The sequence below is a fragment of the Anomaloglossus baeobatrachus genome, chromosome 12 (assembly GCF_048569485.1).
Source record: "Anomaloglossus baeobatrachus isolate aAnoBae1 chromosome 12, aAnoBae1.hap1, whole genome shotgun sequence".
Lineage (NCBI taxonomy): Eukaryota > Metazoa > Chordata > Amphibia > Anura > Aromobatidae > Anomaloglossus > Anomaloglossus baeobatrachus.
In genome coordinates this window covers 112,996,569-113,010,651 of record NC_134364.1, presented here as the reverse complement: position 1 = coordinate 113,010,651, position 14,083 = coordinate 112,996,569, and the positions used below count along the sequence as shown (strand labels likewise).

At 53.2% G+C, this 14,083-nt stretch overlaps 1 protein-coding gene across 2 annotated transcripts in view; it reads left to right on the top strand.

Moving 5' to 3' along the window:
• Positions 1 to 14,083, top strand: part of ZFYVE26 (zinc finger FYVE-type containing 26) — a 269,476-nt gene that overhangs the window by 215,494 nt on the left and 39,899 nt on the right. For both annotated transcript variants that reach the window (XM_075329889.1, XM_075329888.1), the window contains exons 23-24: positions 12,412 to 12,548; positions 13,576 to 13,613. In XM_075329889.1, coding sequence (XP_075186004.1) covers positions 12,412 to 12,548; positions 13,576 to 13,613 — 175 coding nt within the window. The remainder of the gene's footprint in view (positions 1 to 12,411; positions 12,549 to 13,575; positions 13,614 to 14,083) is intronic.

The following is a 14,083-nucleotide window of genomic DNA, read 5'->3' as shown; positions in this document are numbered from 1 at the left end:
CTTTCCTCCAACTGGTCGTCCTCTAAGCCCTCGGCCTCGTCCACTAACTCAGCCGAGGATCAAAAACCCAACTGGCGCACGAAGCCGCGTCCTCAGAAGACCGCAGGAGCTGCTGCCACTAAGGCAGCCTCCTCTTGACTATCTGGCCGCGCCAGCAACGTCCTTGGTCGGTGGCAGGCTCTCCCACTTTGGCGACGTGTGGTTTCAACACGTCTCCGATCAGTGGGTGCGGGATATCATCTCCCACGGCTACAGGATAGAATTCTCTTCCAGCCCGCCAAACAGATTTTTTCTGTCAACTCCCCCCTGCTCCAAGGCCGCTGCCTTCTCTCAGGCCGTGGCATCCTTGCAGGCCAACGGAGTAATTGTACCGGTTCCCGCCCGGGAACGGTTCAGAGGTTTCTACTCAAATCTCTTCCTAGCCCCCAAAAAGGACGGTTCCTTCCGGCCCATCCTGGATCTCAAGCTTCTCAACAAGCATGTTCAGGTGCGGCATTTTCGCATGGAGTCTCTGCGATCAGTCATTGCCTCAATGACCCAAGGATATTTCCTAGCATCCATCGACATCAGAGATGCCTATCTGCATGTGCCAATTGCAGTTTCACACCAGCGTTGGCTACGTTTTGCAATCGGAGAGGAACATTTCCAATTCGTGGCTCTCCCCTTCGGGTTAGCCACGGCCCCTCGAGTATTCACCAAGGTCATGGCAGCAGTGGTTGCGGTTCGGCACCTCCAGGGGGTGGCAGTGATTCCTTATCTGGATGACCTTCTAGTCAAGGCTTCATCCAGCACAGACTGTCAGCGGAGTGTCTCACTCACTCTCGCCACTCTAACCCAATTCGGGTGGCTTGTCAACCTGCCCAAATCCATTCTGACTCCGACCCAGAGGCTCACGTACTTAGGGATGCAGTTCGAGACTCTGCCGGCACTTGTGAAGCTGCCCTTAGTCAAACAGCAGTCCCTCCATCTGGCGGTGCGCTCTCTGTTGAGGCCCCGCCGTCATTCCATCAGGCACCTAATGCGGGTGCTGGGTCTGATGGTGGCGTCAATGGAGGCTGTTCCCTTTGCCCAGTTCCATCTGCGTCCTCTGCAGCTGGACATTCTCCGCTGTTGGGACAAGCGGACTTCCTCCTTGCACAGGCTGGTGGCTCTGTCGCCTCAGACCAGGGGTTCCCTTCAGTGGTGGCTTCGGCCCCTGTCTCTGTCTCAGGGACGCTCCTTTCTGGCCCCGTCCTGGGTGATCCTCACCACGGATGCCAGTCTATCCGGCTGGTGAGCGGTATGTCTCCACCACCGAGTACAGGGCACTTGGACTCCGTCCGAGTCAGCCCTCTTGATCAATGTGCTGGAAACCAGAGCCGTGCTCCTGTCTCTCCTAGCCTTTCACCACCTTTTAGCGGGCAAGCACATCCGTGTCCAGTCAGACAACGCGACAGCGGTTGCCTACATCAATCACCAAGGCGGGACACGCAGCCGCCTGGCAATGTTGGAGGTTCAACGCATCCTTCAATGGACGGAGGACTCCAAGTCCACCATATCCGCAGTCCACATCCCAGGCGTGGAAAACTGGGAAGCAGATTATCTCAGCCGTCAAACCGTGGACAGTGGCGAGTGGTCCCTGCATCCGGCAGTTTTTCAGTCAATCTGCCGCAAGTGGGGCACTCCGGAAGTGGATCTAATGGCATCCCGGCACAACAACAAGGTTCCGGTTTACGTGGCTCGCTCCCACGATCCCCAGGCCTTTGCAGCGGACGCTCTGGTTCAAGATTGGTCCCAGTTTCGTCTGTCCTACGTGTTTCCCCCTCTAGCTCTCTTGCCCAGAGTTCTGCGCAAGATCAGAATGGAGGGCCGTCGGGTCATCCTCATTGCCCCGGACTGGCCCAGGCGAGCTTGGTACCCAAACCTGGTCCATCTGTCCGTAGAGGTGCCGTGGCATCTTCCGGACCGTCCAGACCTTCTCTCACAAGGTCCGTTTTTCCGCCAGAATTCTGCGGCTCTCAGGTTGACGGCGTGGCTCTTGAGTCCTGGATCTTGACGGCTTCTGGTATTCCTCCTGAAGTCATCTCCACTATGACTCGGGCTCGGAAGTCTTCCTCGGCAAAAATCTATCACAAGACTTGGAGAATTTTCCTGTCCTGGTGTCGCTCTTCCGGCCATGCTCCTTGGCCTTTTTCCTTGCCGACCCTTCTGTCCTTTCTACAGTCCGGTCTGCAGCTAGGACTATCCCTCAATTCCCTCAAGGGACAAGTCTCGGCTCTGTCAGTGCTGTTCCAGCGGCGTCTCGCCCGCCTGGCTCAGGTCCGCACCTTCATGCAGGGTGCATCTCACATCATTCCGCCTTACCGGCGGCCCTTGGATCCCTGGGACCTCAATCTGGTCCTCACGGCCTTGCAGAAACCCCCCTTTGAGCCTTTTAGGGAGGTTTCTTTGTCTCGTCTTTCACAGAAAGTGGTCTTTCTAGTGGCCATAACTTCCCTCAGGAGAGTCTCTGATTTGGCTGCGCTCTCTTCGGAGTCACCTTTTTTGGTTTTTCATCAAGACAAGGTGGTTCTCCGTCTGACTCCGGACTTTCTCCCTAAGGTGGTTTCTCCTTTCCACCTTAACCAGTACATTTCCCTGCCTTCCTTTTGTCCGGCTCCTGTTCATCGCTTCGAAAAAGCGTTGCATACTCTGGATCTGGTGCGGGCGCTCCGGATCTATGTGTCTCGCACCGCTGTTCTTAGGCGGTGCACATCTCTCTTTGTGCTAACCACAGGTCGGCGTAAGGGCCTCTCTGCTTCTAAGCCGACCTTAGCTCGCTGGATTAGGTCGGCCATATCCGATACCTACCAGTGTACTCGGGTGCCTCCCCCGCCGGGGATCAAGGCACACTCGACCAGAGCTGTCGGTGCCTCTTGGGTTTTCAGGCACCAGGCTACGGCTCAGCAGGTCTGTCAGGCCGCCACTTGGACTAGCCTGCACACCTTTTCAAAGCACTACCAAGTGCATGCTCATGCTTCGGCAGATGCGAGCTTGGGCAGACGCATCCTTCAGGCGGCTGTCGCCCATTTGTGAAGTTAGGCTCCGCCTACTTCTCAGTTTTCTGTTTATTCCCACCCATGGACAGCTTTGAGACGTCCCAATGTCTGGGTCTCCCATAGGAACGATAAAGAAAAAGAGAATTTTGTTTACTTACCGTAAATTCTTTTTCTTATAGTTCCGTATTGGGAGACCCAGCTCCCTCCCTGTTGCCTGTTGGCAGTTCTTGTTCCGCGTGTTATCACCGGCTGTTGTTGTAGACAGAGGTTCCGGTTGTTCCGGTTCTTGCTCTCTTTACTTGTGGGTGGCTGTTCTCCTTTAGCTTTTGCACTAAACTGGCTAGATCTGGCTAACCAGGGGGTGTATATGCTCAGAGGGAGGAGCTACACTTTTTAGTGTAGTACTTTGTGTGTCCTCCGGAGGCAGAAGCTATACACCCAATGTCTGGGTCTCCCAATACGGAACTATAAGAAAAAGAATTTCCGTTAAGTAAACAAAATTCTCTTTGTTGTCTCAAAGCTTTAACTCATCCCGCAAAAATAACATCTGTCGATGGGAAAATAAAGTAAAAAGAGGAAAAATAAGATAATGCCCCCCCCCAAAAATGACTGTCTTTAAAGGGAACCTGTCACCAGATGTGGTGACTATAAGCCGCAGCACTGTATATAAGAGCGCACTAGCGGGCTCTTATATACAGCCTTCTAACATAAGCGTCCAGGCCGCTGTGTTGAACATAAAAATGACATTATTATACTCACCAAAGGGGCGGTGCAGTGCAGTCTGGTTGGATGGGTGTCTCCTTTCTCTGGTACCAGCGCCTCCTCTTTCGGCCATCTTTGTCCTCCTTCTGAAGCATGGGTGCATGACGCGTCCTACGTCATCCCCACGAGCCGGCATTGAGGTCCTGCACAGGTGCACTTTCATCTACTCTGAGCAGGGCAGAGCAAAGTATTGTAGTGCACATGTGCGGGACCTCAATGCCGTCTAATGTGGATGACGTAGGACGCCTTATGCACCCAGGCTTCAAAAGGAGGAGGACAAAGATGGACGAGAGAGGAGGTGCCAGAACAGAGACACCCATCCGACCAGCATTGAGGTCCTGAGCAGGCGCACCTTGATCTGTTTTGAGCAGGGCAGATCAAAGTATTGTAGTGCGCCTTCTCTGGACCTCAATGCCGGCTAGTGTGGATGATGCAGACGCATCATGCACCCAGGCTTCAGAAGGGGGACAAAGATGGTCGAAAGAGGAGGCATCGGACCTGAAGAATGGAGACAACCATCACAGGTCTGCACCTCACCGACCGTTAGGTGAGTATTATAAAGTAATTTTTACATTCTAAACAGTGGCCTGGGCTCTTATATACAGTACTAGAAGGTGGCCCGATTCTACGCATCGGGTATTCTAGAATTTACTTATTGTGTAGTTCATGTATGATTTTTGTTATATATATATATATATATATATATATATATATATATATATATATATATAATATATAATATATAATATAATATAATATAATATAATATATATATATATATATATATATAGATGTTGTTGTGTGTAGTTACCAAGTGTTTGTGTAGGCGCTGTACATGTTCTGGGTGTTGTCTGGGTGTGGCGGGGGGTGAGAGCGGTGTTGTATGTGTGTTGCGTGTGTTGCGTTGTTTGTGGAGCGCTGTGTGTCTGTAGCGTTGTGTGTGTGTGTTGCGCGGTTTGTGTGTGTGTGGTGTGTTTTGGGGGGAGGTATGTTTTGTGCAATGTGTGTGTTGTGCGGTATGTGCGTATATTTGTGTGTGCCGCGGTGTTTGTGTGTTGGGTGTTGTGTGTGTGCAGCGTTGTCTGTGTGTGTGGGTGTCTGTGTAGGGCAGTTGTTTGTGGTTCCCAGTGTGTGTGTGTGTGTGTGGTGTGTTGTGCAGTGCGCGCGTGTGTGTGTGTGTGTGCATCAGCCTCTCTTCTCTCAGCCTACCTCTCCCAGCCTCCCTCAGCATCAGCCTCCCTCTCCCAGCCTCCCCAAGCATCAGCCTCCACCAGCATCAGCCTCTCTCCTTCCAGCCTCCCCCAGCATCAGCCTCCGCCAGCATCAGCCTCTCTCCTTCCAGCCTCCTCCAGCATCAGCCTTCCTCTCCCAGCCTTCCCCAGGATCAGCCTCTCTCCTCCCAGCCTCCGTCCTCCCAGCCTTCCCCAGGATCAGCCTCTCTCCTCCCAGCCTCCGTCCTCCCAGCCTTCCCCAGCATCAGCTTTCCCCTCCCAGCCTCCCTCAGCATCAGCCTTCCCCAGCATCAGCCTCTCTCCTCCCAGCCTCAGCCTCTCTCCTTCCAGCCTCCCCCAGCATCAGCCTCTCTCCTTCCAGCTTCCCTCAGCATCAGCCTCCCCTTCCCAGCCTTCCCCAGGATCAGCCTCTCTCCTCCCAGCCTCCTTCCTCCCAGCCTCCCCCTCCCAGCCTCCCTCAGCATCAGCCTTCCGCTCCCAGTCTCCCCCAGCATCAGCCTCCCCATGCATCAGCCTCCACCAGCATCAGCCTCTCTCCTTCCAGCCTCCCCCAGCATCAGCCTCCCCTACCCAGCCTTCCCCAGGATCAGCCTCTCTCCTCCCAGCCTCCTTCCTCCCAGCCTCCCCCTCCCGGCCTCCCTCAGCATCAGCATTCCGCTCCCAGTCTCCCCCAGCATCAGCCTCCCCAAGCATCAGCCTCCACCAGCATCAGCCTCTCTCCTTCCAGCCTCCCCCAGCATCAGCCTCTCTCCTTCCAGCCTCCCTCAGCATCAGCCTCCCGTTCCCAGCCTTCCCCAGGATCAGCCTCTCTCCTCCCAGCCTCCTTCCTCCCAGCCTCCCTCAGCATTAGCCTTCCCCTCCCAGTCTCCCCCAGCATCAGCCTCCCCAAGCATCAGCCTCCACCAGCATTAGCCTCCACCAGCATTAGCCTCTCTCCTTCCAGCCTCCCCCAGCATCAGCCTCCCCAAGCATCAGCCTCCACCAGCATCAGCCTCCCTCGTCCCAGCCTCCCCCTCCCAGCCTCCCCCAGCATCAGCCTCTCTCCTCCCAGCCTTCCCCATGATCAGCCTCTCTGCTCCCAGCCTCCTCCAGCACGCCGTGCTCCTCTGCCGACACTCACACACCCGATCGCATCCACTCACACACACCCGATCGCATCCACTCACACACACCCGATCGCATCCACTCACACACACCCGATCGCATCCACTCACACACACAGACACTGACGATATCGCACATACGCGCTTATACTCACAACATTCGGAGATATCACATGCTTCTGGCCATGTGATCCCCCGGCAGGTCCTGGAAGCTAACAGCACAGTACCGCCGCCGAGAAGCAAGCGATATCCCAGGATGTTGTGAGTATGTGGATGCGATGTGATGTGTGTGTGAGAGTGAGTGTGATCTGATTTGTGTGTGTGTATGTGTGTGCTGTTATGTGTGTGTGCTGTTATGTGTCTGTATTTTCCGCCGCTGCAGGACCTTGATGTGTGGATGCGATGTGATGTGTGTGTGAGGTGTGTGTGAGAGTGAGTGTGAGCCGGTGTACACTGGTAACTATGATACACATCGGGTAACTAAGGGACCTTAGTTACCCGATGTGTATAATGGTTACCAGCTTTCACGGCCTCCGTCAAGATCCCAGCATCGCAAGGTTATGTCTGGCGCTGCCGGGATCCTGACGCAGCCGGTGTAGAAGCAAGCGATATCCCAGCATGTTGTGATGTGTGAGGTGTGTGTGAGAGTGAGTGTGATCTGATGTGTGTGTGTGTACTCACCTGGGAGTCGCGGCTCCGTGTCAGTTGGGCCAGAGCAAGCGTGCATTGCGTGAGGGGGGCGTGGCCTGCAGAGAGCCAGGGCGAGAGGCCAATCCGTGTGGGGGGGCGGGGCCATGGCGAGCCCAGCGGCCAATCAGCTTTGTGTCACCGTAAGGACACAATTTCGGAGCATGACAGACAGACAGACAGACAGACAGAATAAGGCAATTATATATATAGATGTTAGAATGCTGTATATAAGAGCCCACTGGTGGTGGCCACAGTTTATAAGCCCCAAATCTGGTGACTGGTTCCCTTTAACCCCTTCAGCCCCCAGCCTGTTTTCACCTTAAAGACCCGGCCATTTTTTGCAATTTTGACCAGTGTCACTTTGACAGGTTATAACTCTGGAACACTTCAACGGATCCTGGCGATTCTGAGATTGTTTTTTCGTGACATATTGTACTTCATGTCAGTGGTAAATTTAGGCCGATATGTTTTGCGTTTATTTGTGAAAATTTCGGAAATTTGGCGAAAATTTTGAAAATTTTGCAATTTTCAAAATTTGAAATTTTATGCCCATAAATCTGAGAGATATGTCACACAAAAAAGTTACTAAATAACATTTCCCACATGTCTACTTTACACCAGCGCAATTTTTGAAAAAAAAAAAAATTCCGTTAGGAAGTTAGAAGGGTTCAAAGTTCATCACCAATTTCTCATTTTTCCAACAAAATTTACAAAAAAAAATTTTTTAGGTACCACATCACATTTGGAGTGATTTGAGAAACCTAGGAGACAGAAAATACCCAAAAGTGACCCAATTCTAAAATCTGCACCCCTCACTCTGCTCAAAACCACATCCAAGAAGTTTATTAACCCTTTAGGAGCTTCACAGCAACCAAAGCAATGTAGACAAAAAAATGAAAATTTTACTTTTTTAACACAAAAATGTTACTTTAGCCATAAAAATTAGTATTTTCACAAGGGTATCAGGAAAAATGCATCATAAAATGTATCGTGCATTTTCTCCTGAGTACGCAGATACCCCATATGTGGTGGAAATCAAATGTTTGGGCACACAGCAGGACTCGGAAGGCAAGGAGCGCCATTTGAATTTTTGAGTGCAAAATTAGCTGCACTCATTAGCGGACGCCATGTCGGGTTTGAAGACTCCCCGAGGTGCCTAAACAATGGAGCTCCCCCATAAGTGACCCCATTTTGGAAACTAGAGCCCTCAAATATTTTTTCTAGATGTTTGATGTGCACTTTGAACCCCTGGTGGCTTCACAGAAATTTATAACGTTGAGCCGTGAAAAGAAAAAAATTTTTTTTTACCACAAAACTGTTGCTTCAACCAGGTAGCTTTTTTTATCACAAGGGTATCAGGAAAAAATGCACCATAAAATGTATTGTGCATTTTCTCCTGAGTACGCAGATACCCCATATGTGGTGGAAATCAAATGTTTGGGCACACGGCAGGACTCGGAAGGCAAGGAGCGCCATTTGAATTTTTGAGTGCAAAATTAGCTGCACTCATTAGCGGACGCCATGTCGGGTTTGAAGACTCCCCGAGGTGCCTAAACAATGGAGCTCCCCCATAAGTTACCCCATTTTGGAAACTAGAGCCCTCAAATATTTTTTCTAGATGTTTTATGTGCACTTTGAACCCCTGGGGGCTTCACAGAAGTTTATAACGTTGAGCCGTGAAAAGAAAAAAATTTTTTTTTACCACAAAACTGTTGCTTCAACCAGGTAGCTTTTTTTATCACAAGGGTATCAGGAAAAAATGCACCATAAAATGTATTGTGCATTTTCTCCTGAGTACGCAGATACCCCATATGTGGTGGAAATCAAATGTTTGGGCGCACGGCAGGACTCGGAAGGCAAGGAGCGCCATTTCACAGCAAAATTGGTTGGAATTATTAGCGGACGCTATGTTGCGTTTGGAGACCCCCTGAAGTGCCTAAACAATGGAGCTCCCCCACAATTGACCCCGTTTTGGAAACTAGACCCCTCATGGAATTTATCTAGCTGTTTAGGGAGCACTTTGAACCCCTGGAGGCTTCACAAACGTTTGTAATGTTGAGCCGTGAAAATATTTTATTTTTTTTACCACAAAATTGTTTTTTCAAACAGGTAGCTTTTTTCCACAAGGGTATCAGGAAAAAATGCACCATAAAATGTATTGTGCAATTTCTCCTGAGTACGACGATACCTCATATGTGGTGGAAATCAATTGTTTGGGCGTACGGCGGGGCTCAGAAGAGAAGGAGCGCCATTTCACAGTAAAATTGATTGGAATTATTAGCAGACGCCATGTTTCATTTGGAGACCCCCTGAGGTGCCTAAACAATGGAGCTCCCCCACATGTGATCCCATTTTGGAAACTAGACCCCCCCCCATACAAAAAAAATTAGTTTGGCGAAATAAAAAATACAGACATCAGTAGAAAAAAAAAAAAAAAATGAGCGCCTGCCAAGACCAGTGCCAAACGTGAGAGCAATGCACGAGTCTCGCATCGCATCATCCACTGCAGTCTGGAAGCGAGCAACTGCGCTGGATAATGCGATGCGAGAGGGCGGGGCGGCAGATGAGAAAGGGCGCAGCGGATGGAGGAGCGGCAGAGGATGGGAAAGGGCGCAGCGGATGGATGATGGGAAATGGCGCAGCGGATGGATGGGAAATGGCGCAGCGGATGGAGGAGCGGCAGAGGATGGGGGGGGGGTGAGATGGGGATACCTACCTTACAGGATGGATCTAGGCAGCAGGATCACAGCAGACAGAAGAGGCAGCAGACAGAAGAGGCAGCAGATGAAGGAGGCAACAGATCGAGGAGGGTGAGAGGGGGCAGTAGATGGAAAATGGGAGAGAGCAGGCAGCAGATCGGGGAGGGGGGCAGAGTCTGATGGGAGAGAGAGATGGCACATGTAGGGGAAGGGAGGGGGGCTTGCAGCACATGTAGGGGGAGGGAGGGGGGCTTGCAGCACATGTAGGGGGAGGGAGGGGGGCTTGCAGCACATGTAGGGGGAGGGAGGGGGGCTTGCAGCACATGTAGGGGGAGGGAGGGGGGGCTTGCAGCACATGTAGGGGGAGGGAGGGGGGGCTTGCAGCACATGTAGGGGGAGGGAGGGGGGCTTGCAGCACATGTGCTGCAAGCCAGCCACCCTCCCCCCACATGTGCTGCAAGCCAGCCACCCTCCCCCCCACATGTGCTGCAAGCCAGCCACCCTCCCCCCACATGTGCTGCAAGCCCCCCTCCCTCCCCCTACATGTGCTGCAAGCCCCCCTCCCTCCCCCCCACATGTGCTGCAAGCCAGCCACCCTCCCCCCACATGTGCTGCAAGCCAGCCACCCTCCCCCCACATGTGCTGCAAGCCCCCCTCCCTCCCCCTACATGTGCTGCAAGCCCCCCTCCCTCCCCCTACATGTGCTGCAAGCCCCCCTCCCTCCCCCTACATGTGCTGCAAGCCCCCCTCCCTCCCCCCACATGTGCTGCAAGCCCCCCTCCCTCCCCCCACATGTGCTGCAAGCCCCCCTCCCTCCCCCCACATGTGCTGCAAGCCAGCCACCCTCCCCCCACATGTGCTGCAAGCCAGCCACCCTCCCCCCACGTGGGGGGAGGGTGGCTTGCAGCACATGGAGGGATAGGTGGTGTGGCGATGGAGAAGGGGCAGCCGATGAAGGAGGCGGCGGCCGCCGCCGATCGGGGGCAGCAGCGGCTGAAAAAGGTGGGTGCGACGGCGGCGGGGACAGTGGCGAGCATGGCGGCGGGGACGGCGGTGGATCGGGAGCGGCGGCGGGGACGGCGGTGGATCGGGAGCGGCGGCGGGGACGGCGGTGGATCGGGAGCATGGCGGCGGTGGATCGGGAGCATGGCGGCGGGGACGGCGGTGGATCGGGAGCGGCGGCGGAGACAGCGGTGCAGCGGGAGCATGGCGGCGGGGACGGCGGTGGATCGGGAGCGGCGGCGGAGACAGCGGTGCAGCGGGAGCATGGCGGCGGGGACGTCGGTGGATCGGGAGCGGCGGCGGAGACAGCGGTGCAGCGGGAGCATGGCGGCGGGGACGTCGGTGGATCGGGAGCGGCGGCGGAGACAGCGGTGCAGCGGGAGCATGGCGGCGGGGACGGCGGTGGATCGGGAGCGGCGGCGGAGACAGCGGTGCAGCGGGAGCATGGCGGCGGGGACGGCGGTGCAGCGGGAGCATGGCGGCGGGGACGGCGGTGCAGTGGGAGCATGGCGGCGGGGACGGCGGTGGATCGGGAGCAGCGGCGGAGACAGCGGTGCAGCGGGAGCATGGCGGCGGGGACGGCGGTGGATCGGGAGCGGCGGCGGAGACAGCGGTGCAGCGGGAGCATGGCGGCGGGGACGGCGGTGGAGCGGGAGCATGGCGGCGGAGACAGCGGTGCATCGGGAGCATGGCGGCGGGGACAGCGGTGAAGCGGCAGCAGCGGCGGGGCGATCGGAGACAGCGGCGGGGACAGCGGTGAAGCGGGAGCAGCGGCGGGGCGATCGGAGACAGCGGCGGTGAAGCGGGAGCAGCGGCGGGGCGATCGGAGACAGCGGCGGTGAAGCGGGAGCAGCGGCGGGGACAGGGGCGGGCGGCGGGGCGATCGGGGACAGGGGCGGGCGGCGGGGACAACAACTTACCGCTCTCCTCGGCTTCCAGGGACGGTCACAGGCCGCAGATCCACATTGATTGGAGAGAGCGGTCACAAGACCGGTCTCTCCAATCAGAGCTGGGGGCGGGTGAAGCATCGATCACCCAGCTCCAGCCAATGGCCAGTGCTACAGCAGCACTGATCAGGGCTGGATTTCAATGTTCCAGCCATTTTCAATGGCTGGAACATTACAGTGGCTGTAATTGGCTGAGCGGCGTTCGTCAGCCAATCACAGCCTCTGTAGGTTCGGGGAGGAGGCACCACCCCTCCTGACGTCAGGCAGAGGTCCCCTCCTTCCCGAATCCACCGTTTAAGTAAATAAATTTCACTCCCCGGGGCTCCGGGACCGCGATTTCGCCAGGACGTACTGAGTACGTCATGGGTCCTTTAGCACCATGTCACCATGACGTACTCAGTACGTCCAAGGTCGTTAAGGGGTTAAGGGATTAAGCATGAAAAATAAAGTCATTCCACAGATTTACAGTTTTACTTGTCCACTCGTCTATGGATGAGTAACTTACCTCTACTTCTAATGAAGACGGCACAAAAAAATGCGAGACGTAAAGAAATGGGGCGGGAGAGCAGGCGATGGCACAGGTTACGTTACCTGAGGTGGATAAACCTGTAGACCCACATCACCCCTTAAATATGTAAGCAGGAGAGTCACATGTTTCGCTTCCATCCAATCACTTGCCTGTTACTGGGCAGATGTCAACAACTTCCCCCAGCAACACAGCCTGATAGGTCACTATGTGAGCCAATCAGCTGCTGTTGCCGACCCAGTAACATCTGCCCAGCAGCACTAGAACCAGAAATAGAATTTTAGGCGGGAAACTTTCCCGCCAAAATTTATTCCTACACAAGGAAGGAGCCATCATGACTACAATCCCATGTTTTTCCTTCCAAAAAGGCAATTTTGTGTAACTTCAAAAGGAAAATCATGCCATTAATACCAATGTGTTATCTTCCTGGTAGTTCAACCGCAGACATCATTGCAGACGATGTGGAAGACTCGTCTGCAGCTCCTGCTCCATGAAGAAGATGGTGGTTGAAGGCTGCCGGGAAAACCCTGCCCGTGTGTGCGATCAGTGTCATAACTATTTTTTTGCCGAGTAAGTACTTCATTTACTGAGGACGAGCATGAAAAAAATCATCTGGATCCGTGTCATATGATCGAATTATGTTGTCGCTCTACCCGGTGACACCTAGCAGTCAACTTACCGATACATTTCCAGGAGGAGTAACAGAGGAGCGGCACGAGCAGTTCTAAGAAGTGATGCTTAAAATTTGTTCACCTACACGGAATAAAAGTAATTAGTAGAGATGGTCTGACCGAATTCAAAAGACCCGGTCAGTATTCCTTGCCCATCGGACAGAAATCCTTGAGCGCTGTCTCTTATTTGGCAGCATCCGCTACTCATCTTTTGATTAGCTAGCCTAGCACAACCTCACATGTGATTATGCCAGGCTAGCTAATCGAAAGAAAATCCCTAGAATGCTGTTAGGTAGGAGGTGTTTCTCGGATGGGCCCCTGTCCGATGACCACGGAGCACCGTTTGACAGCTTTCTCCAAATTTATCTCTACTAATCGGTAAAATGGACGTAGGACGAGTCAACAGATTTTCTTAAAATGGGTTGTCCACTAATTGGACAAACCCTTAACATTCCCCTTGTTCGCCCCATAAAAATAAATAAGCCTCTACTCTTCCCCGATGCGGCCATGGTTCCAGAGATGTCTAACGCCATGTTCCCAGGGCCCATGTGACATTATGACAGCCGGGCTCCGCGACCAATCAGTGCCAGCTTCCTTCACCACACCTATGGACGCTCAAGCAGGAAGTCAACGCAGCTCTCACATCCTGCTCAAATGTCCGAAGGCAGCGAGACAGACGGTGAGGTCTGATTGGTCGCGGGGTCCGCATAGCTTAACAATATAACATGAGCCCCAGGAATGGGGCTTTAGACCTCTCTGGAACCGCAGCAGAATAGGAAAGGAGTATAGTCCTTATATTTACAGGGGTGAACAAGGGGAATTAGTAGTGGTTGTCCAAGTAGTGGACATCTCTTTTCACTATGTATGTCTGCAAACTGGAAAAAATTACGCATTTTTTATTTTTTTAATTATTTTTTTCATTCTAGAATTAACAAAACAGAAGACGAACTTGAGCACATGGAAGGTAATTTTCTCTGCTGCTCAAAACTAGCGAAGCATGGGGACAGGAGGAATACCATTATGTACATATAAAGTTAACACTAGAAGCCCTAGAAATTTCGAGCTCCCCCCCTGAAGTCCCGAAAGAGGGTCAAATGACCCTTCGTCAAAACTGAATAGAACTAAGTGGCTAAACTCAATGGAAAACAACACCCTCCTGTGGTGCAACAGTAATGGCCTTAATTACAGAACAATAGACGGTGATTTATAGGATGTTAGCTAAAATCCTTCAGGTCATTCGACCCGTTTCTGGGTTCCAAAGGTAGAAATGTTAAATGACCCCTCTCTGGGACTTCTAGTTTATAGGGGTTCACCAAGAATGAGATTAAATTGCGTCCCTGATATAATTCAAACTCCAGCCCATCCCATTCATGTAATAGCAAAGGCTGCAGACTGAAGTTGGATATCTTCCAAGACCTGTGTGTCAATTGACAT